This window comes from Mobula birostris, chromosome 4 (genome assembly GCF_030028105.1).
Source record: "Mobula birostris isolate sMobBir1 chromosome 4, sMobBir1.hap1, whole genome shotgun sequence".
NCBI classification, from domain to species: Eukaryota; Metazoa; Chordata; class Chondrichthyes; order Myliobatiformes; family Myliobatidae; genus Mobula; species Mobula birostris.
In genome coordinates, this window is record NC_092373.1 from 13,993,704 (window position 1) to 14,019,050 (window position 25,347).

General features: G+C 45.4%; 1 protein-coding gene across 2 annotated transcripts in view; it reads right to left on the minus strand.

The window, feature by feature from the left end:
- The window catches only part of LOC140196168 (rho guanine nucleotide exchange factor 26-like), a 231,939-nt gene that overhangs the window by 35,199 nt on the left and 171,393 nt on the right, over window positions 1–25,347 (minus strand). For both annotated transcript variants that reach the window (XM_072254925.1, XM_072254926.1), the window contains exon 10: window positions 21,499–21,588. In XM_072254925.1, coding sequence (XP_072111026.1) covers window positions 21,499–21,588 — 90 coding nt within the window. The remainder of the gene's footprint in view (window positions 1–21,498; window positions 21,589–25,347) is intronic.

Consider the following 25,347-nt stretch of genomic DNA (forward strand, 5'->3'; position numbering starts at 1 on the left):
AGCTTCACAAGCACCTTCTCCTTAGTAACAGCAACTGCACTCACTTCTGCCCCCTGACACTCTTGAATTTCTGGCATACCGCTAGTGTCTTCCATAGTGAAGCCTGATGCAAAATACTTATGTGTCCGCCATTCCTTTGTCTCCCCCCCCAACCTCATTACCAGTTCTCCATCATCATTTTCCAGTAGTCTGATATTCACTCTTGCATCTCTTTTACTTTTTTTATATATCTGAAAAAAACTTTTGGTATCCTCTTTTATATTATTGGTTAGATCACCTTCATATTTAATCTTTTCACTCCTTATGGCTTCTTTACTTGCCTTCTGCTACTTTTTAAAAGCTTCCTAATCCTCTGACTTCCCTCTAATATTCCCTATGCTATGCCCTCCCCCCCCCCCCATTTGCTTTTATGCTCTTTGACAGCCACAATTGCCTCATCCTCCCTTTAGAATTCTTCTTGATCTTTGGGATGTATCTATCCCCTGCTTTCTGAATTGCCTCCAGAAATTCCAGCCATTGTTGTTTTACAGTCAACCCTGCTAGTGCTCCCTACCAATCAACTTTGGCCAGTTCCTCTCTCATGCCTCTGTAATTCCCTTTACTCCACTGTAATACTGATACATCTGACTTTTATCTTCTACCTCTCAAACTACATGGTGAATTTGATCATATTATGAATACTGCCTCCTAAGGCTTCTTTTACCTTAAGCTAAGCTGCTTCATTACATAACACCCAGAATTGTATTTTCCCTTTTGTGCTCAGCCATGAACTACTCTAAAAAGCCATCTAGTAGCCATTCTACAAAATCCCTATCTTGGGATCCAGCACCAAACTGATTTTCTTAATCTCTGTGTATATTGAAATCCTCCATGACTATTGTAACATTACCCTTTTTAAATGCCTTTTCTATCTCCCATTGTAATTTGTAGCCCACATCCTGATACTGTTCAGAGGCCTGTACATAATTCCTATCAGAATCCTTTTACTCTTGATGTTTCTTATCTCTACCCACAATGATTCTGCATCTTCTGATCCTATGTCACCTCTTTCTGAGAAATTTAATTTCATTTTTTACCAACCATAGCCACCCCACCCCATCTGCCTACCTGCTTGTCCTTTTGATACAATGTGTATTCTTAGATTTTAAGCTCCCAATTATGATCTTTTTTCTGCCACAACTCAGAGATGGCCACAACATCATACCTGCCAATCTCTTACTACGCTACATGATCATTTACCTTACTCCAAACACTGCATGCATTCAAATATAACACCTTTAGTCTTAAATTCATTACCCATTTTGATTTTGTCCTTCAATTCAACTCACTAACTGCAATTTTGCCCTGTCATCTGTCTGTCCTTCCTCACCGTTTCACTACCCAATGCATTGACTTGTATACCAAATGTCCCATTCTCAGCTTATCACTCCTGTTCCTATCCTCTGCCAAATTAGGTTTTAATCCTCCCCAACAGCTCTAGCAAGGGTATTGGTTCTCCTCAAGTTTAGGTGTGAGCTGCTCTCTTAACAGATCATACCTTCCATAGCAGAGGTGGCAATGATCCGGAAATCTGAAACCCTGAATCCTGCACTAGTTCCTTAGCCAAACAACATCTGCCAAATTGCTACTGAATTCCCTCTCTTCTGAACCACAGAGCCAGAGACTTGGTTATGATGGCTTCACCCTGGTAGGTTGCTCCGCACTCCCCAACATCCTCCAAAGCAGCCAGAGGGGTACTTCAAGAAAGTGGCTTCCATCAAAAGGACCATGTGACATAGGAGCAGAATTAGGCCATTTAGCCCATCAATGCCGGCCGGCGGCGCAGTGACATCAGTGCCGGACTCCGGAGCGAAGGTTCCCGAGCTCGAATCCAGTCGGGCTGCTCCCGGGCCCGCTTTCCATCCATGCCGGGTTGAGTGTCAAGCTTGCAACTCGGCCTCGTAAAAAAAAACGGCGCTGTGAGAAGGACGTGGGGGACCACTCACAGAATCTTTCCTCCAAGACAACCACTTGAAAAAGTGGTCGCCGAGGCTCTGTCAGATTATGGCACACAAAAAAAAAAGTCCATCAATTCTGTTCTGCCTTTCCATCATGACTGATTTATTATTCCTTATAGACTAGAAATTCAGAGGCTTGTTGATCACCGAGAAACTCCCCCGTCCATGTCTTCTCAACAAAGTCTCTGTGGGTTGGACATAGTGGCCCGAATCTGACCCAGCGCCAAATTAGATGTACACTGGTGTCTCGGTTGAATGAATAACTCGACGTTAACTCATCTAAAAGGCTCCATTTCAGTTAGATATTAAGGCTGAATGAAACTGACAATTCCAGCACAATTTTCCCTTCTGTAAAAGTTTGACTCCAATTTGAAGTCATTCTCATAACATGAAGTAATAATTGGGAGCAAGGCACCCTCTGAATGAGAGTTTTCAATTAGTCTTTGGTACAGTGTCAAGAATGTAGCCATTTCAATGGGAAATGGAACATGAACTCATTGCTCTTTTCCTTTTCTGGACTGCCAGAGAGCATAACTTGGATACAGAGTAGCTTCTGACCCAGTGACATCTCGAGGTCCAGAGAAGGGCTCTATTGTAATGCTAGGACTCTCAGTGGAAGTCTGTACCATTTCAGCACAGCCAGACTGAAGCAAGTTGAGTGAACTTGGAGACACTCTCTCTCCCCGACTCTGATATAACTGGCTGAGGCTTCGGAAACATCAACAACACATTCCGTATTTTGGGAATCACCATGCTCCATTAGATTCTGCACCACGGTCCAACCAGTTGGAGATATGGATACCCCACAAATGGGAAGACACATTCAGTGGCCACTTTATTAAGTATCTCCTGTACCTAATGAAGGGGCCATTGAGTGTTTGTTTTGTGGTCTTCTGCTGCTGTAGCCCATCCACTTCAAGGTTCAATGTGTTGCGCGTTCAGAGATGCTCTTTTGCACACCATTGTTGAAACTTGTCCTTATTTGAGTTACTGTCACTTTCTTGTCAGCTTGATCCATTCTTGTAATTCTCCTCTAACCTCTCTCATGTCGTTCATTAAATGCTTTTGTTTGTTTCTTGCACGATTTTCTGTAAACTCTAGATAGTGTTGTGTTTGAAAATTCCAGATCAGCACCTGGAACTTTTGACCACATCTGGATACTTTAATGCACTGGGTTGCTGCCATATGATTGGGGAGCAGGTGTACAGGTGTACCTAATAAAGTGCATGCCTTGGACTGCAGTTCGGAAAATGCAATATGAGCAACGTTACAAAAGGCGTTCCTCAGTCAGGGCATTTAGATGTAAGGACATTATGTTGCTGTTACACAAGGCAGTCAGGTTGCATTTCGAATACTCTGTTCAGTTTTGGTCACCCTGCTTCAGGAAAGGTGCCGTGAAGTTGGGAAGATTGCAGAAAAGATTTCTGAGGATGTTGCCAGAACTTGAGGTACTGAGTTATAGTGAGACGTTGAGCAGGATAGGACTTTATTCCTTGCACAGTAAGAGACTAAGGGGTGATCTTGACAAGGACTTAGGTTAGATGTAGACATAGTGGACCAAAGAGCCTATTTCAGTGTTGTGTGACTCCATGGAAGAAGTTATGCAATGAAGAGATGGCAAGTTGTTTTGAAAGGATAAGACAAACTTATATTGTGCCAATAACAATTTCAAGCTCTCAAAGCATCGTTAAGGACCCCCATCCCCAGAATATGCCCCCTTCTCATTGCTACCATCAAAGGGGAGGTACAAGAGCCTGAAGACACACACTCAATGTATTAGGACAGCTTCTCCCACTCCACTATCAACGAACACTACCTCACTATTTTTTGCTCACTTTTTACACTACTTCTTTAACCTAATGTTTAAATATTCTGTATTTCTTATTGCAATATATAGCTCTTTTATCCTGTACTGCAATGTACTGCTGTTGTAAAACAACAAATTCACAACATATGCCAGTGGGATTAAATCTAGTTCTGATTCGGATTTAGATTCTCTTCCAACGCAATTCACAGCCAGTGGTCTGTGGTTTTTAAATGTGGCAACTATTGTAAAAAATCTAGCTCTCCTTCAGCACAGCCAATGGGACAAACCACAATGGCAATGACTCTGTTTGTGATTTGGGTTGAGAATAAATAGCAAAAATACAACAAGGAGAAAAGAAAAGCAGATTATGGAATCAAGGGGCAATGTTAGCTATTCTGATTGAAACCCCAGTCCTGCAAAGCACCCAGACCCAGTCAAGGGTTTCAGCTGTGCAGACCAAACATCAGAATGGGGAAGAAATGCGATCTAAGTGACTTTGACCATGGAAAGATTGTTGGTGCCAAACAGGGTGGTTTGAGTATCTCAGAAATTGCTGAGCTCCTGGGATTTTCACAAACAACGCTCTCTCGAACTTACAGAGAGTGGTGCGGTAAACAAATAGCATGCAGCTCTGTGGGCTGAAACATCTTCTTAATAAGAGAGGACAGAGGAGAATGGCCACACTGTTTCAAGCTGACAGGATGGCGACAGTGACCACACACTACAAGTGCATGCAGAAGAACACCGCTGAATGCACAAAACATCGAATCTTGCAGTGGATGGGCTACAACAACGGAAGGCCATGTAAATGCACTCAGTGGCCACTTAAATAGGTACAGGAAGAACCCAATAAAGTAGCCACTGAGCGTAGAACAGTACAGCACGAACACACCATTCAATAGCTGTGTCAAACACAATACTGATTGAAACTAAATCTCCGCTGCCTGCACATGATCTGCAATCCCTCCATTCCCTGCAATCATGTATCTGTCTAAATGCCTCTTCAATGCCACTTTCGTATCTGCTTCCACCACTACCCATGGCAATCACTTCCGGGCACCTTCTACTCAGCGTAAAAAAACTCAAGTCACCACAGCAACAATGATATAAATTTATTCCTTTTGGGTAGCCTCCAAACTGATGGCATGATTATCGATTTTATCTTCCGATAACTCCTCCCCACCATATTCTCCACTCTGCTCTCATCCCTCTTCTCACCTGCTTATCACCCCCACCCCCAGTTCTCTTCTCCTTCGCCTATGGTCCACTCTGCTCTCCTATCAGATTCCTTTCTCTCTTCCTTGCTGTTACGTACCCCGTAACTGGGTTGCCAAACCAGCAGAAATGGATCACTCAGTTGGAGTCTGGATTACTGGAACTAAGAAAGTTTTATTAAAGAAATAAGTAACACAGTACTCTAATAGTAAGGATATAAATGCAACAGGTTAACAATGATAAAACACACATGTACACAGAACCAGGATAATAGGATCAATCAAGCTCTATCGCAGTCTAGGGGTAAAATGATCAGTCTCAAGTGACGCAGAGTTCAGTTCAGTTTAGTTCAGTTCGCAGTAATCGTTGTTGTGCCGTTGGGGGGAGAGAGAGAGAGAGAGAGAGCAAATGATGATATTCGAATCGGATTCAAACAGACCTTTGATATTCCTCGCTGTTAGCTTTCGGGCGAGCCCTTTGTAATGTCTTCTGAGGTCACCGACTGTGATCCCTCCGTTCCGGATATGATCGTTCTTCTGCGGTGAACCCGGCACCCAGGCAAGGGCGGACACACACACCAGGTTCCCGCCAATCATACCTTTTCACGCTGTGCATCTATGGTCGGTCCCGCGACCAGACCTCCGAAACTCCCATCAACTTGTGGGGGCACACCGCACTTCCAGGGTCTCGTTATCTCGTGGTGTCGTGGTGTGTCACTTGCCTTAGCGAACCTGATCCTTTTATCCCCCTGCTGGGGTATCGCCTGTCCATCAAACTTCAAACAGTTCAGGTTCAAAGCCACCGGTCTGACAATACTCGGAACTGTGTCTCTTTTCGTTAATCTCTCTCGTCTCTCATTAACATTTGGAATGTTTCTCTCTTATCAGCATCAATCTTCTGATAACTTGGTCTATTGTCACACCCCTATCCTTCAAAGGATTTTTACCGGGGTAAAAATTATAGGCATGAATACACTATTACATACACACAAATATATATGGTCATCAGCTATTTGGCTAATACAGAGAACTTTAAGTTTTCAACACCTTGACAGGCAGTCAGCAATCACAGTTTCCATTTCTTTTATATGTGTTATTTTAATAATGCTCCAAGACCAGGCTCCAATTTAGCAAACTTCATAGTGGCCAAAAACACTAATGAGTTGTGATCAGTGTAACTTCTCAGTGGCTTTCGTCCCGGACACAGATAACAAGGGTCGTCCCACACCAACTTAGTATTCTTTGGCAAGGGCTTAGTAAGAGGGTGGGTAATATCCGCAAAGTTTTTTTTTTGCAAAACTTCCGATAGTACCCCACCATCTCCAAGAACCTTCTCAGGGCTCTCTTGTCTGTCGGGGTGGGGACTTCAGAGATAGCCGCACCTTAGCCTGCATCGGAGCCAGCTGCCCCTGTCCTACCACAAATCCCATCTAAGTGACCTTCACGTGGCCAAATTCACTTTTTGCGAGGTTCACTGTCAGGCTGGCTTCTAACAGCCGTTTAAACAGTGCCACACTGTGCTGCTCCCACGTGTCACTCCAGACCACTACATCGCCAATATACGCTTCTGCGTTCTTTAGCCCTTTTGTCACTGAATTAATCATCCTATAGGGGTGTTGCTCACTAGGCTGACCTGATCTGACAACAACACCATGTCCCGGCTCTTTGCATCGCCTCGGGACATCCGGACATATGTGTGGATGCCGTTTAACTAGCTCTCTTAGCGGGTCGCTTTGCTCGGGGATTAAGGGAGAGACCTTATCAGCAAAGCTGGCCAAAACAATAGACTTCTCCCATCTGGTCGACACCATACTTAAATTTTCAAAATGGGTTTTCCCCTTATCAGGTGGCACACTAGCCTCATTAGTTTTCGTGATAACACCGACTAAGTTTGTTCGCCTATCGTGGCAAGCTGTTAGCATAGCAAAAGCCTGTAACTGTGTTAGCTCACGTCTACAATAGTCAATAACATCCTTCCTCCTATGTGGCCAGTAAAACTCTTTCATGATTCTACCGACTGTTTTCCTCCCCCCAAAATGTCCACCGAGGGGTATCTTGTGGGCCAGGTTAAGAATCTCATCCTCATAAATTTTTGGCACCACCCCCCATTTCTCATCTGCGGGCACGGTACTTGGTCTCCATTTCTTCCTTAGTACTCCCTCCTCCACACAATAGCCCAGTGGCTCCCTTTTTAATTCTGCTTCGGAGAGAGCTGTCTCCGTCAAAACCATCAGCTCCTCGTCTCACTCCAGTGCCTGTAGAAGTTCCTTCCTTGCTAATGATAAATCTACCTTAATTTTCATTTCACTACGCTGCTCCTCCCTTTCTAACCCCTTCTGATACAAGGCTGGTAAAAATGTCTCAGCCAAAGCTATATTTACTTCGGCAGCCTTTCTAGACATGCCCCGAGTCACTGCGCGAACGGGGTAAACCTGTGAGTCCATGGGCGGGGCCTCAATCCTGGCAGCCTGGCTTGTCAATCTTACTGCTGGGTACACCTCTCCGTCGGCGAGGTCATTACCGAGTAAGACCTCCACGTCTCTCATCGATACTTCAGGCCTCACCCCGATCGTGACCGGTCCAGAGACCAAGTCGCTTTTTAGGTGTGTCTGGCGCAAAGGTACTGCTTCAGTCCCTTTCCCAATGCCTTTTATGACCCTGACCTCCCCAGTCTCGGTCTCTGAACTAAAGTCTAAAACACTCCTTAAGATCAGTGACTGACAAGCTCCCGTGTCTCTCCAGATCCGTACTGGAACTGGGTTTAACCTCTCCTTCACCGACACCATTCCGGCCAAGATAAACCTCTCGCGCCCTTCCTGAACTTTATCAGACCTCTTCTCCCCCAGCGGTTTGTTTACCAGCTCAATACAGCCAGTCGGAACCGCCGTTTTTCCTTTCCCCGTCTCCTTCTTTGCAAAGAGTCTGACTTTCCCACAATTATAGCATACGACCCCAGGAGACTTCCTACCAAACTGCTCCCGGTCTACCTTATCCTTCTCACTAGTCCCCGGCTTACTTTCTGACTTTTCTGGCGGACTCTCCCCGCCCTCTTGACTACCCTTCTGGTAGCCTTTACTCGGGGTAAACTTCGTTTTATGTGTCAATGCGCACTCATCCGCTAACTTAGCAGTTGCTGCTAAAGTGTCTGCCTCTTTCTCATCTAGGTAGGGTCTCATACCTTCAGGAACACAACCTTTAAATTGCTCAATCAGGATTAGCTGTAGCTGTAGCAGTCTGTCATAATCCCCATTGACCCCTTTCGAGGCGCACCAACACTCACAATATGTCTGCAGCTCACGGGCAAACTCTAAATACGTGCGGCCCCACTGCTTCCTCGCATTCCGGAACCTCTGCCGGTATGCCTCCGGGACCAATTCATAAATCCTGAGTATGGCCTCTTTCACCACCTCATACGTCTGGGCATCTTCTGCGGACAAGGCCGAGTAAGCTTGTTGGGCCTTTCCTTTAAGTACACTCTGAAGCAAAACAGCCCACTTATCCCTCGGCCAGTCCTGACTTGCAGCAACTTTTTCAAAATGGAGAAAGTACCATCAACATCGGTCTCGTCAAATGGGGGAACCAGCCTAACCTCCTGGGTTGCCCTGAACCCTCCACCTTGGTTTGGCATGGGCCCCTGCGCTGCCGTCATCTTTAACTTCTCCAGCTCAAATTCCTTTTCCCTCTGTTTCTCCAGCTGCCTCTCTTCTCACTCCAACTGCCTCTCTCTCTCTTGCCATTCTAACTGTTTCTCTTCTTGTTCTAGCTGCCTTACCCGGAACTCGTGCTCGAGTCTCAATTTTTCAATCTGCACCTGTACTGCGTCTCCACCATGTTTTCCAATAGATATCACCTCCAGCTCCCCTTGGGGAAACACAGCTTTAGACACATAATGCTCTATGATAGCTCTGTGCATCTCCGCTCTCCTCATTGTCGACTTCCCCTTAACAAGATTCAACCGTTTGGCCACAGCTGCCAAATCTGCTTTCCTGGCATCCTCTAATGCCTCCAAGGTCGGCGCCTTTAGAAATTCCTCAATCTCCATTTCTGCTGTTTGCCTTTTCTTTCTTCGGGAATTTTAACCCAATCAATTTACTCCGTCCCAAATTTAGCGTTCAAAATCCCGGACGAGATCCCCACTTATGTTACGTACCCCGTAACTGGGTTGCCAAACCAGCAGAAATGGACCACTTAGTTGGAGTCTGGATTACTGGAACTAAGAAAGTTTTATTAAAGAAATAAGTAACACAGTACTCTAATAGTAAGGATATAAATGCAACAGGTTAGCAATGATAAAACACACATGTACACAGAACTAGGATAATAGGATCAGTCAAGCTCTATCGCAGTCTAGGGGTAAAATGATCAGTCTCAAGTGACGCAGAGTTCAGTTCAGTTTAGTTCAGTTCGCAGTAATCGTTGTTGTGCCGTTGGGGGGAGAGAGAGAGAGAGAGAGAGAGCAAATGATGATATTCGAATCGGATTCAAACAGACCTTTGATATTCCTCGCAGTTAGCTTTCAGGCGAGCCCTTTGTAATGTCTTCTGAGGTCACCGACTGTGACCTCTCCGTTCCGGATACGATCGTTCTTCTGCGGTGAACCCGGCACCCAGGCAAGGGCGGACACACACACCAAGTTCCTGCCGATCATACCTTTTCACGCTGTGCGTCTATGGTCGGTCCCGCGACCAGACCTCCAAAACTCCCACCAACTTGTGGGGGAGCACCGCACTTCCAGGGTCTCGTTATCTCGTGGTGTCGTGGTGTGTCGCTTGCCTTAGTGAACCTGTTCCTTTTATCCCCCTGCTGGGGTATCGCCTGTCCGTCAAACTTCAAACAGTTCAGGTTCAAAGCCACCGGTCTGACAATACTCGGAACTGTGTTTCTGTTCGTTAATCTGTCTCGTCTCTCATTAACATTTGGAATGTTTCTCTCTTTGTCTCTCTTATCAGCATCAATCTTCTGATAACTTGGTCTTTTGTCACCACTACCCATGGCAATCACTTCCGGGCACCCTCTACTCAACGTAAAAAAACTCAAGTCACCACAGCAACAATGATATAAATTTATTCCTTTTGGGTAGCCTCCAAACTGATGGCATGATTATCGATTTTATCTTCCGATAGCTCCTCCCCACCATATTCTCCACTCTGCCCTCATCCCTCTTCTCACCTGCTTATCACCCCCACCCCCAGTTCTCTTCTCCTTCTCTTTCACCTATGCTCTCCTATCAGATTCCTTTCTCTCTTCCTCGCCAACCCTTTACCTTTCCTACCCACTTGGCTTCACCTATCACGTTACTATGGTTACGATGGCGCTAAACGGCGACTCATTTGCTTGCATCTTTGGAGACAGCTCTATTTCTATCTTTGACATCTCTTTTTCCTTTTCAAGGTTCTCTTGAAGACCCTGACCTAAAGTTACACTCTGACTTTGGGTCTTTGCAGGAGTGGGACCCCCTCTCAGGGCCTCATGACCGGCCGCTTTTTGATATCCCAAGGAGATAGCCTGAAAGACCAGCGTGACTTCAGGGTGCTGGATTCTCAGGCCTCTGGAGACGGGCTGATTCTAGGCCACTGCCCCTGACTGAAGCGTCACGGGAGAACACGGAACATTGGAAGCAGTGGGTTAGCTGCCGGGGGTTGTGTGTTCAGAGGGCTGTGCCTTTCCGCGGATGACTCTTTGGGCACAGAGCATGGAAAAAGCAACACAACAGACTTTCAACATCGTAAATCAGCGAGTTGTTTGTCATGTCTCCCCTCTCGCTGTGAAAAGGGGACACTTCTTCTTCCCTTATTAGGGAGAGAGAGAGAGCCTGTGGTATGTTGAATTACTGAGTGAACGAGTAGTCTTTGGGGTACTGCAAGTCTGTGGCTTGCTGCATGCTTGAGTACTCGGTGGAGGGCGATGATGCTTTTCTGCTGGTGGGCGTGGGGGGGATCATTGCTTTGCTGCTGCTTGTGCATGGGTGGGGGGGGAGTTGGGGTTCTAACTTTTAACTGCCATTCATTCTTTGGGGCACTTCTCTGTTCTCGTGGATGTTTGCAAAGAAAAACAATTTCAGGATGTATATTGTATACATTTCTCTGACATTAAATGTACCTTTGAAACCTTCTAGCTAGCCTTCTTCCCCTCCCCCCACCTTTTTATTCTGCCATCTTTCCTTCCTTTCTGGTCCTGAAGAAGTGCCTCAGCCTGAAATGACAAATGTTTATTAATTTATTCATAGTGAAATTTAAGAGACTACTAGACAGGTATATGGAGGAATTTAAGGTGGGGGGTTATATGGGAAGCAGGGTTTAAGGGTCGGCACAACATTGTGGGCCGAAGGGCCTGTACTGTTCTATGTTCTACGTATTTCCATTGATACTGCCTGACTTGCTGGGTTCCTCCAACATTTTCTGTGTGTTGCTTTGGACTTCCAACATCTGCACAATATCCTGTGTTTACTCTTTCAAGCTCATTGGTATCTTTCCTGCAGGCAGTTGGCCAGAACTGCATGCAATACTCCAAATTATGCCTCAAAACATCAAAATAACATCCAAGCTCCTGTACTTAATGCCCTGATTTATGAAGGCCAATAGGTCAAGAGTGCTCTTTTTGACCTTATCTACCTGTGGTGTCACTTTCAAGGAATTATAGATTTGTATTCCCAGAGCACTTTGTACTACCACACTCCTCAGTGCCCTACCATTCATTGTGTAAGTCCTACTACCATAGTTCAACACCTCACACCTCAAAGTTATCATCAAAGTATGCATACCACATACAACCCTGAGACTCATCTCCTTACACGCACCCACATAAGAAAAAGGAACACAATAGAATCCAAGGAAAACCACACATAACAAAGACGGACAAACATCCAATGTACAAGTAAACTTCTCAGGCTTCCAGCCTGATACAGGTACTACCGGTGCTGTTCCGCTGAGGACATGAGGCCTGTTGCATTTCCTTTGTCCACTGGTAAAATCATGATGTCTGGGTTTCGCTGTAGTGCCTGGAGGGCCAGTCCCTCTCCCTTTGTAACGTTCGGTTTTGGCAACATGGCCCTTTTGAGGCCCTATCCTTACCTCCTGTACAGTATCTGGTGGCAGTTTTCAGATTGCTTGCTCTACTCCGCCAGTGCAGTCCGAATAAGGTATAGCTCTGGGGACCGGAATGAAGTATAGCCCCTCAGCGGGGACCGATCTAGTCGCCTGGTCGATGCTTTACCCAGGTTGATTGATGTCAGTCCTTTCTGGGTCCAATTTGTTTGGATGGCTGCACTTTGCTTTGGATAGTTTGTTGTATATCCTGACCTGCCTCACAGTGTTCTTTTGTGAGGTAAACAAGTAAATAAATACCACTGAGAACATGAGGTGCAGAGTCTCTAAGAAGTCCACAGGCTGCAGCGTCAGTTCAGTGCTGAGGTGAGTGAAGCCGGCCCAGGACCCCGATGGCTGTAGGGCAGCAACTGCTCCCGAACCTGGTGGCACACGACCCAAGACTCCAGCACTTCCATCCTGATGGTTGTAGTGAGAAGAGAGGGAGGCAGGTCAAACGCAGTTGACGTCGCCGAACACCAGTTTATTTTCTTCCCTCGAGCCTCTGCTTTAATCTAGCTCATCAGTGCGGGTAATGGAGCTGAGCACAGGATCGTGTTTTAGCTCTTGGGTCTCAGTGCAGCATCTGCACCCAGTGACGGCGTCCCAGCTTTACCAGCAGCCACAGGAGTCAAGTTCACCAAATCCTTCATGAGATGTAAAACTGCTAGCTCATGTGGACGACTAAAATAAACATTTCTTAAAGAGAAATTACAGGCTGTGGATTGCATTGATTGTGGTTCAGAAGTATATCTAGTTGATACAGATTTAGTAGTTTTCAGTAAAACTTTACTGTATATTGCCAACACCATCTTTCCATAGCACCTTTGTTTGCTTTATCACTACCTTATTTTTAATTTCTTGTCTATCAAAAGCAATTGGGAAGATAAGACATCATTTATTTTCAGGATAGAGATCCACAGGGCTTCTGGACAATGCGTGTGCACTGAAATACTTCATTGCCAAGGCTACTCAACTGTACAGTGCAGGCAAAAATATGCCATGAATCTGACTCCAATCTCTTTATCCACAGATTCCACCCACTCACTTCCCACTATTGGAAGTTCCCTGGTTGCAGACTGACACAGCTCATTGTTGCCAAGAGTCACAGCCAGCAACATTCACTGCCCCACCAGTCCATCCCCTGCTACACTCAATTGAATCAATCTTTCTATCTGATGACATTGAATGCCCCAAGTTGGTGTAGTTTTTCATTGACTCTATTATAGTTATCATTCCATTATGGATTTATTGAGTATGCCCAGAAGTAAATGAACCTCAGGGTTGTATATGGTGACATATATGTACTTTGATAATAAATTTACTTGAACTTTCGATGGGATGCAAAACAAAGCTGTTCACTGTATTTCGGTACATGTGACAATGATAAACCAATTTACCAATGTCCAATCTATCAGTCCATTTTCCTCTCTCTTTCTATGTCTCCACCTTTCAATATAGAAATTAATCAATGCAAGTACATGAGAATTAGAGCCAAACATAATATCCCGGGAAGTTTTTCCGACAAAACTCCTAAATAATGCTGGAAATCATATGACATAAATGTTACAAGAAAACAACTTACTCGCAGCATGCAATCGAACCAAATGATGAATCATATTTTCTCAATCAACCCCAGTCTGTCCCTGCTGGCATCAGCCCTAGCCATCTGGCACTCAGTGAGCTAGTGACGTTCACAACACAGCGCCAAGCTGTTGCTAAGTGAGAAGCTGACTGAAGAGCCAAGGATCAGAGGAACCAAGAATGAAGCAGGAGAGAGGAAAGTTATCAATGCATTGCAGTTGTGGCTCAGCTGGTAGGAGGGTAAAGACCTCCTCACCATTCAGCACATTGACAAAGAGCGCTGCCACAAGGAAGCAGCATCCATCATCAAGAACCTCCACTATCCAGGCCATGGTCTCTTCTCACTGCTACCACTGGAAGGAGGTACGGGAGCCTTAGGTCCCACACCACCAGGTTCACAAACAGTTATTACCTTTTAACCATCAGGCTCCTGAACTTCACTTAACTCAACTCTCTTCCACAACCTATGGACTCACTTTCAAGGACTTTACAACTCATGTTCTCAATTCATCCTTTCTATCTATCTATCTGACTGTCTGCATTTACAGTTTGTCTTCTTTTGGACATTGTTTGTCAGTCTTTGTGAATAGTTTTTCATTGATTCTATTGTGTTCCTTTACTATGAATACCCACAAGAAAATGAATCTCAGAATAGTATAATCTGCTCTTAAACGCATCCCCCCCATTTCACGTACATCTGCTCTCACTCCATCCTCCTGCCACCCCACTAGGAATAGGGTTCCCCTGGTCCTCACCTACCACCCCACCAGCCTCCGGGTCCAACATATTATTCTCCGTAACTTCCGCCACCACCCAACGGGATCCCACCACTAAGCACATCTTTCCCTCCCCCCCTCTCTCTGCATTCCGCAGGGATCGCTCCCTACACAACTCCCTTGTCCATTCGTCCCCCCTATCCCTCCCCACTGATCTCCCTCCTGGCACTTATCCTTGTAAGTGGAACAAGTGCTACACATGCCCTTACACTTCCTCTCTTACCACCATTCAGGGCCCCAAACAGTCCTTCCAGGTGAGGCAACACTTCACCTGTGAGTCGACTGGGGTGATATACTGCGTCCGGTGCTCCCGATGTGGCCTTCTATATATTGGCGAGACCCGACGCAGACTGGGAGACCGCTTTGCTGAACATCTACGCTCTGTCCGCCAGAGACAGCAGGATCTCCCAGTGGCCACACATTTTAATTCCACATCCCATTCCCATTCTGACATGTCTATCCACGGCCTCCTCTACTGTAAAGATGAAGCCACACTCAGGTTGGAGGAACAACACCTTATATTCCGTCTGGGTAGCCTCCAACCTGATGGCATGAACATCGACTTCTCTAACTTCCGCTAGGCCCCACCTCCCCCTCGTACCCCATCTGTTACTTATTTTTATGCACACATTCTTTCTCTCACTCTCCTTTTTCTCCCTCTGTCCCTCTGAATATACCTCTTGCCCATCCTCTGGGTCCCCCCCCCCTTGTCTTTCTTCCCAGACCTCCTGTCCCATGATCCTCTCGTATCCCCTTTTGCCTATCACCTGTCCAGCTCTTGGCTCCATCCCTCCCCCTCCTGTCTTCTCCTATCATTTTGGATCTCCCCCTCCCCCTCCAACTTTCAAATCCCTTACTCACTCTTCCTTCAGTTAGTCCTGACGAAGGGTCTCGGCCTGAAACGTCGACTGTACCTCTTCCTATAGATGCTGCCTGGCCTGCTGTGTTCACCAGCAACTTTGATGTGTGTTGCTTGAATTTCCAGCATCTGCAGAATTCCTGTTGCTTGCTCAGAATAGTATATGGTTACATATACGTACTTTTATAATAAATTTACTTTGAACTTTGAATGCTTGCCTCTGATAGGGGGCAGTGTGAACCCACTCGTGTCTTGGCAAAAGCACGGCAGGCAATCTAGATGAGTGTTGCATTGTTGGAATGGCCTTTTTCCAAACGGTGTTCAAGTTAACGACATTGTAAAACCCTTTGATTTTTTAAAAATAAATTCTCATTGAAAATTATTAATATTAATTGGTTGGCCAGGCATTTCAATACTCCTAGCAGGAATTTTCTGTATATAAACAGACTACTGTGCACTCCTGTCTCACAACATCCAAGGGGGACATGAAACAGAGGACACAAGAGATTCTGCAGGTGCTGCAACTCTGGAGCATCAGGTGCAAAATGTTGGAGGAACTCAGCAGATCAGGCAGCATCTATGGAGGGGAATAGCCAGGTACAGAAGACCTGTGCTAATCCAACTGGCTGGACTGTTTACTGACATCTTTAACCTGTCAATTCAGCAGCCCAAGTTACCCACCTGCTTCAATAAGCTTCAATCATACTGGTGCCCAGGAAGAATGTGATAAGCTGCCTCAGTGACTATCATCCAGAAGCACTTATATCCACTGTGATGAAGTGCTTTAAGTGGTTGGCAATGAAATATATCAACTCCTGATAAGAAACATGGATTGGCTCTAATTTGCCTACCGTCACAACAGATCCATAGCAGATGCCATATTATTGGATTTCCACTTAACCCTGGAACATCTGAACATTGAGGATGCATTCATCATTGGATGCTCTTCATTGACTACATCTCTGCGTTCAATACTATCATAACCTCAAAACTAGTCAACTTCTGGTAAGCTAGCAGCATGCTCAGACACAGCAGCCTCTCAGGCGCCAACCAAAGGTGGTACTTTTCTTTTTTAAGTGTCTTCTTTACGATTGCAAGACAATGATGGACTCCAAGAACTTCAGGTACTGCAGGTCAACTGCATCAGTAAGCTGCTCGTTGGCGGAGGAGCTGGACTTGGGGGAGACCATGTTGCTGCCTGTTACAGGAAGGCATTGAAGGCATCGGAGTTGGTGTACAAAGACAGCGTGCAGTTTAACCACAGGTGATTGTCTTGGATGTTTCTCTTGCAATCAGATTACCCTGTTGGATATTGATATGGTAAAATGCTGCAGGCCAGTTTCCCTTGTTTGGTGGCACAAGAGACACCAGGGGAGCCACGCAGTTTCAGTGGTTAAGCACACTAGGCCTCAAGTTGCGGGCTTGCCTGCTGCTGCAGTCCAGGAGATGAGACACTGGTGGTGGTATAGCGTGGATTCATGCTTGGCTGGAGGCTGGCCCCTCCTGTCAGTGCTGCCCTCCGGTGTTTGAATGGTGGAATAAACAGACTGGATTGCATGCCTGTGTTTGTCTGTGGACTGCTGGGAACTGCAACATCAATTTGAGGGACATGTAACCTAGGGACTTGGGCTATATATATATATATATTTTTTTTGCTTGACTGTGCGCTCACTGCATTGAATGTGCTGTGTGCCTTGTGCTGTGTACATCTTGCACCTTGGCCCCAGAGGAACACTGTTTCCTTTGGCTGTATTCATGCATGGTTGAATGACAATTAAACTTGAATTCGAATTTGAAGCTCCAAGACCTCAGCACCTACGCCTCCTTGTGCAACTGCATCCTCAATTTCCTCACTTGCAGACCACAGTTGGTAGAGATAGGCAACAACATCTCCTCCACAGGCACCATCACCACAGGAGCACCACAAGGCTGTGTGTCTCGTCCCCTTCTCTACTCACTTTACACTTATGACTGTGATGCTAAGTACAGCTCCAATGTCATATTTAAGTTTGTTGATGATACCACTGTTGTTGGCCGAATCAAAGGTGATTTCAAATCAGCATACTGGAGGGAGATTTAAAATTTTGTTGAATGGTGCCACAACAACAATCTCTTACTCAAAATCAGCAAAACTAAAGGTTGGTTATTGACGACAGCAGGAGGAAACTGGAGGCTCATGAGACAGGAGGTGGAGAGAGTTAGTAACTTTAAATTCCTTGCCATTATCATTTCAGAGGGTCTGTTCTGGGACCAGCATGTAACTAAGATTTTCCCTGTAGAAGTGGGATGCAGGGGATTCGTTGCTACATCTACGACCAGTCTATTGAAGAAGATGGGGGTGAGGGGTCACTCCCTCCAACAAGCAATCAAGTCCTTGTCAAATGCAGCAGAAGAAAGCAGCAATTGGATTTGGATTAAAAGGAAAGACAACAACTGGGCTGCAAGATGAAGACAGGAGGGTATGGAACTGAGGGGGGTGTATCTGGGACGCCAGGTAGCACCGTTGAGCCCTCTAGAGACGTCGTGGGCTTATCAACAAAATGTCAAAGAAGGAGGGTGCCCACCTGATGACCCCGATGACGTACCTACCCTCCCTCCTTGTCACCACTCCAAGCCCACTGCCAACATCGAGAGTGCCAACTTACCATAGGGATTGAAACATCAAGTCCTAGTAGCTCTACTCTACTCTACTGCCATTAGAAAGAAGAAATGGCAGATCCGCTACTTTCTTAGAAGTTTGCGCAGATTCTGCATGTCATCTAAAACTTCGACAAACTTCTAAAGACGCACAATAGAGATTATTCTGACTGGCTGCGTCACAGCCTGGTAGGGAAACATCAACGTCCATGAACCAAAAAGCATTCCTTCACTGATCCCATCGTATTCCTTCACTGATTCCCATCGTATTCCTTCACTGATTCCCATCGCATTCCTTCACTGATCCCATCGTATTCCTTCACTGATCCCATCGCATTCCTTCACTGATCCCATCGTATTCCTTCACTGATCCCATCGCATTCCTTCACTGTTCCCATCGCATTCCTTCACTGATCCCATCGCATTCGTTTGTGACTGTAAATGCCCGCAAGAAGATGGACCTCAGAGTTGTTGATTTGGCAGGGGAACAGGAAACCGAGTGGTAGTTGTGTGGATGGGGTAGCTGGTATACAAGCAGAGACTGTCAGGAAGGACAGGCAGATGACAGGGCAAAATTGCAGTCAGTGGAATGAGGTGCAGTGTAACGTGGGACAAAATCACAAAGGGTGACGAATACAGGACTGAAAGTGAATATGGTGACATATATGTACTTCAAAAATAAATTCACTTTGAACCTTGATCTCATTTTTCTAACCTGGGGAGTATAGGAAGATATTGCTAATTCCTCCTTCATGGAAAGTCTCTCCATCCCAGGGTCAAGCTGCTGAAACTTTGTTGGATCGTAAGCTTACCCCTCCTGAGGTAATCAGATCTGTGTACAAGATTCAGCTGAATGTTCTATATCAGTGCAATAATACCCTCTTTCTCTTCTAACAAAGGCCAGCATATAATTTGCCTTCCTGAGTACTCACTATACCTGCAAATTAACTTCCAGTGATTCATTCATGTAGAATGACACCCAGCACCAGTGCATTTTTAATCCCTTATTGTTTAATAAATACTCCATCTTTTTATGTTCTTCTACTAAAGGCATTATTTTCTTCCTTTTGGGCTCTCCCTTGGGATTCAGGAAGATGCTTCCGGAGAGGAGGATTCTGTTCATAAACCATAAAATGGACTATTATCATTTGATATGGTAACCAAACCTCCAGAGCATTGTATCAAATGATATCTAAAGCACACAAGGCTGATAAGAAAAGAACAATTAGTGAAAGTAGGGAGCGAGAGAGAAGAAATTAGTTCCGCCACTTGTAGGAACCAGTGTGTGCACACATATCAGACTTTTTAAATTGATATTACAGAATTGCCAGTGGGGAGAGCAACCGAATGAATGTTTGAGGTCGATGGCTTTTGAACCTGCTTCGACGAAGAGTCATCGACTTCAAACATTACCTCTGTTCCTCTCCCCATGGACACTCAGCAGCCTCGTGACTTTCATTATATGGATCATAGTTCTCACTGCCAGATTTAGACCAGAAAACACAGGAGAAGAATTAGGCCATTCAGCCCGTTGAATCTGTACTGCCATTTCATCATGGCTGATTTAATTTCTTTCCCATTCTCCTGCCTTCTCCACATAACCTTTGACACCTTAACCAAAAACTTATCTACCAATCAGAGAATTATTTCTCTGGTGTTATCCAATACTTATCCACCAATTAGTATTATTGGATGCAGATTATGTGATCAATAACACATGAGGTGCATAGATACATTGAATGCCCTCCAGTCCTTGTGTGCCTATTGAACAAAATACACTATTTTGTCAACACATGCAAAATGCTGGAGGAACTCAGCAGGCCAGGCAGTATCTATGGAAAAAAGTACAGTCGATGTTTCACGCTGAAACCCTGCGGCAGCACTGAAGAAAAAAAAGATGAGGAATAGACTTAAAAGTTGGGGGAGGGGAGGGAGAAACACGAGGTAATAGGTAAAACCAGGAGGGGGAGGGATGAAGTGAAGAGCTGAGAAGTTGAATGGTGGAAGAGATACAGAGTTGGAGAAGGGGAAGTCTAATAGGAGAGGACAGAAGGCCATGGAAGAAAGAAAAGGTAGAGGAGCAATGGGCAGGCAAGGAGATAAGGTGAGCGAGGGAAAAGGGGGTGGGGAATGGTGAAGGAGAGTGGGGTGCATTACCGGAAGTTCAATGTTGAATTCTGTGTTACAGAAGGCAGCTTCTCTTGTATGTTCTGTGTATGTGGGATTAAAAATGGCGGAGGGGGGTGTAATTATACAGCGACCTTCTTCCCAGCTCCTTTATGCAGGCCAGGCATTGGACCAGAATAAAACGTAGAAACAGAATTAGGCCATTCGGCCCATCAAGCCTGCCCTGCCATTCGATTGTGGCTGATTTATTATCACTCTCAAACCCATTCTCTTATCTCTTTCCTATAACCTTTGATACCCTTACGAACAAAGAACCTATCAACCTCTGCATTAAATATACCCAATGACTTGGCCTCCACAGCTATCTGTGACAATCAATTCAACAGATCCACCACCCTCTGGCTAAGTAGATTCCTCCTCACCTCTGTTCTAAAGGGATGTCCCGCTATTCTGAAACTGAGCCCTCTCCACATCCACTCTTTCTAGCCATTTCAATATTCAATAGGGTTAAATGAAAACCCTATCCTCTTTGATATCGTATACCAATAAAGTACCTGACAACCTCCGCTTTAAATATAACTCATCTTTATAAATAGTTTGCTCATATGTAGGGGTTCCATGGCTGGGCGCTCATAAGGTCACTAAGGTAGTGCAGCGGTGAGCGAGATGCCATTGCAGCGCAGGGCGTCGGAGCTTGAAGTTCAATTCCGGTGCCGTCTGTAAGGAGTTTGTTTGTTCTCCCTGGGACCTGATGGATGCTCCAGTTTCTCCCATAGCCCACAGACGTTTCAGTTAGTAGGTTAGTTGGTCATTGTAAATTTTCCTCTGATCAGGCTAGGGTTAAATAAGGGGGGTGGTCACTGGGCTGTGCAGCTCGTTGTGCTGAAAGGACCTGTTCCAATTGTATCTCTAAATAAAATAAATAAATTACTAAAACACTCTTTTATATTTACCTGTTACACAGAGTGATACATTTTGCAGTGAACTGGATTGGTTTAAAGGAAGTGAAGAAATGCACTCCAGACCTGATCTGCAAACCTCCGCACACTCTGGACACCCTGGTTCCAGCCACATACCCTGGTCTCAGTCAGGAGCCTGGATCCCAGCCGCCCTCTATACCCCACAGTGCTGGCAATCCACATCTGCCACCCACTCCTCCTCACCCTCCAGCTCATATTCCAGATTAATAATCCTGAGTCAAGCAGGATTTCCAAATAATGGGATTCCAAATGACTGGAATTCTTTTATTGGCCAATGTACAAGACAAACTGGCCAACCTCTCCAAAAGAGGAGGTTGAATCCCCTAACCCAGCCGTAACTGACAGGGGAATGCCTCCTGATTGAAGGCCGCAGGTGTGATAGGACGGAGCTCCGCACTCCGCCAGCCGCTCTCAGGTATGAGGTAAAGCAGGTACCTTGATTCTGAAATCCAGTTGAGTGTTAATGGTGTACATCATCTCTGTCCGCTCCATCCGCCGTGCTCCTTCATTACACTGTCGCACCAGCTAACACAAAGCACAGAGCAAGAGGTTGATTACTTATATTGTGCTTGAAGAACCTGCACACTGAAATTCATCTAGAACGGCCCTGGCCCAACGGCCCATGATATTGTCCCAACCTGTGTAAAGCTACTCCATCCCACGTTGACCATAACCCTCTATTTTTCTTTCATTCATGGGCTGATCTAATAATCTCTTAAATTGTTCCTAATGTATCGGCCTCTGCCACCACCCTGGCAGTGTGCTTCAAGCTCTCTTGTGTAAAAAAAAAACTACCTCTGACGTTTATTCCACCATCTGATCAACACCTTCACCCCTAACCTACTCCACCACAACCCCCACCACCACTACTTTATCATTTCCTGTCACAGTCGCCTTTATGTACAGGCACTCTGCGCCCAGCATCACCTTATGGACGTATAATTAATCTATGTGTATAAACTATCTTGTGTGCTCCTTTAGAGTCATAGAAAAGTACAGCACGCAAACAGGCCCATCGGTCCATGTAGCCCAAGCCAAACTGCCTGCTCCCATCAACCTGTACTGGGACCATAACCCCCCCTATCCCAACCATCCATGTACTTATCCAAACTTCTCATGCGTTGAAATCGAGCTTGCATGGACCACTTGTGCTGGCAGCTCATTCCACACTCTCATGGCCCTCTGAGTGAAGAAGTTTTCCCTCATGTTCCCTGTAAACATTTTGCCTTTCACCCTTAACCCATGACCTCAGGTGGTAGTCCCATCTTTCCTGTAGGTAGGTGACCAAAACTGCACACGATACTCCAAATTAGGCCTCACAACCATCTTATACAGCTTCAACATAACATCCTATCTGCTGTACTCACTTTGATTTATGAAGGCCAACATGCCAAAAGCTTTCTTTGCGACCATATCTACCTAGAGCTTGAGTCAACCTGTACTGGATAGCTTAGATCAAAAGACCAAGTGTGTCATCATCATGGATACTGGTTGGCAAGAAATGAAGTTGAGGTCACAGAATTCTAGAGAATTGATTTGTTATGTCATGTGTACCGGTGTACTGTGAAAATCTTGTCTTGCACACTGTTCATAAGACCATAAGACATAGGAGCAGAATTAGGCCATTCAGCCCATCAAGTCTGCTCCACCATTCCATCATGGCTGATTCTGGATCTCACTCAACCCCATACACCTGCCCTCTCACTATATCCTTTGATGCCCTGACCGATCAGGAATCTATCAACCTCTGCTTTGAAAATACCCACAGACGGCCTCCACCACAATCTGTGGCACAGTATTCCAGATTTGCTACTCTCTGGCTAAAAGATCAAATCATTACACAGTGCATTGAGCTAGAACAAGGTTGAGCAGCACAGTAGCGTAGTAGTTAGCGCAGTGCTTTACAGTCTTATATTTTGACAAACAATTCTCAACTAATACTACAGGAGATTTTCAGCTCAGATTGGAAATAATGAAGATCCCTTGCTATAACAAATAAGAGTGCAAAATCAGAATGGTCATATTTTCTGGAGGAGAGGTCAGTAGTTTGGGGCTGGAGTTTAAGTGAACTGGTCAAAGAATTATAGGACAGTTCAGAAGAAATATTACTCTGATAATTCTGAGGGCCTGGTTCTCGTCAAAAAAACCACAGCGTGACCAACACTTGAATAGCTTCCAGGTTATGTAATAAGAGCTGGAAAGTACATATCAGTAAATTGGTTTGTTATTCTCATGAATAAGGTGCAATGGAAAATGTGCCCTGAATACTGTTCATACAGATCTGTTCATTACAACTCTGCGTTGAGGTAGTACAAGGGAAAACAGTAACAGAATGCATATTAAAGTGCAGTAAGAGGCCATTGGCCCATCAGGTCTGTGCTAATCCTTTTCCCTCTACAGACACTGCCTGACCTGCTGAGATCTCTGTGTGTGTGTGTGTGTGTGTGTGTGTGTGTGTGTGTGTGTGTGTGTGTGTGTGTGTGTGAGAGATATCTCTCTCTCTCATGATTTGCAGCATCTGCCAAATCTCTTATGTTACTAGACTTCATCCAGCTCCCAGCTCCCACATTATTGGCCAAGCATCTTCAACCTACACACCAAAGCCCTGTTTAAATCTGGTCTAGATCTCCCTTCACTGCCATCTCTAACTGTGAGTTCCACATTCCCCACCCACCCACCCCCCACCCACCACCACAACCACCACTACCTCTGGGAGAAAATACACCTTTGCTCATCTCCTAGAACACTACAGCACAGTACAGGCCCTTCGGCCCTCAAAGAATCTCCTCTCTAATCCTTCTCCTAATTACTTAATCTCTAGTTTCCACCATTCTTCCTGTTACTTTCTCTGGACCCCCTCATAACTTGACAGAAGTTTGGGTAACAGTAGTTCACCCATAACACCATAAGACATAGGAGTGGAATTGGGCCATTTGGCCCATCAAGTCTGATCTGCAATTTCATGATGGCTGATCATTTCCCTCTCAACCCCATTCTTCTGCCTTCTCCCCATAACCTTTCACATCCTGACTAATCAATGACCTGTCAGCCTCTGCCTCAAATGCACTTAGTGACCTGGCCTCCACAGCTACCTTTGGCAATGAATTCCAGAAGTTCACCACCCTCTGGTTAAAGAAATTCCTCCTCATCCCTATTCTAAATGGAGGTTCCTCTATTCTGAGGCTGTGCCCTCTGGTCCTAGACTCCCCTACTGTAGGAAACATCCTCTCCACATCCACTCTATCTAGGCCTCTCAATACTCGATGGGTTTCAGTGAGATCCCCCCTCACCGAACTCACAAATAACTACCAAAACATTTGAAATGGGGAATAAAGAGATGCTCTGAAGAAATGCATGAGAAAAAAAGAAAGGAACACCACTACAAAATAGGCATATGGATGCACATCTTCCACCTATCCCCTTCCAGCTTCTCACTTCATCCCCTGTCCCCCACTCACCTGGCTTAACCTTCCAAGTGTGTACTCCTCCCCTCCCCCCACCTTCTTATTCTGCCTTCAAAACCCTTCCTTTCCAGTCTCGGCCCGAAACATTGACTATTTATTTCCTTCCACAGATGCTGCCTGACCTGCTGAGTTCTTCCAGCATTTTGCGTGTGTTGCTCTGGATTTCCAGCCTCTGCAGAATCTCCGGTGCCTGCACTGCACTGCACTTTTTCTGTAACTGTGACTCTATATTCAGCATTCTGTAATCGTTTTTCCTTTTGGACCACCTCAAAGTATTCATGTCTGGAATGACTGCTCTGAATGGCATGCAAAAACAGGATGTCTCATACACGTGACAGTACTAAACCAATTTACCAATCCCCGATTAAATTCTGGAATGTTGAAGAGTTGGAAGTAGAGGAGCAAGGAGATTATGTAGTCATTTAGACCCTGGTATCCAAGTCTGGATTTGAAACCGAGAATATTCTAAAATCTAGGAGTCTATGCAGAATGGAACAGGGAGTTCTGTAAATGAGTGCTGGCTGACAAAAAACAGTGGATGTAAGAGGAGAGAATGTTCTGGAGTAGGCAAACGTTTTGATGGGCCCTTGCTGAACAGGTAGAACTTGTGCAAGGTTGCTGACGCAAAGCATTAGCACTCTTCCTCCTTCTCCATCCTTTCTCTCTTTGCCTCCCTCTCTCTTCCTCCCCCACCTCTCTCTGTCTATCTCTCTCACTTTCTCACCATTCTCTTTCCCTTCCTCCCCTTTCTCTCTCCACTTCCCCCTTTTTCTTTCCTTCCCTCTCCCTCACTACCCATCTTCCTTTCTCTATCTCTCTT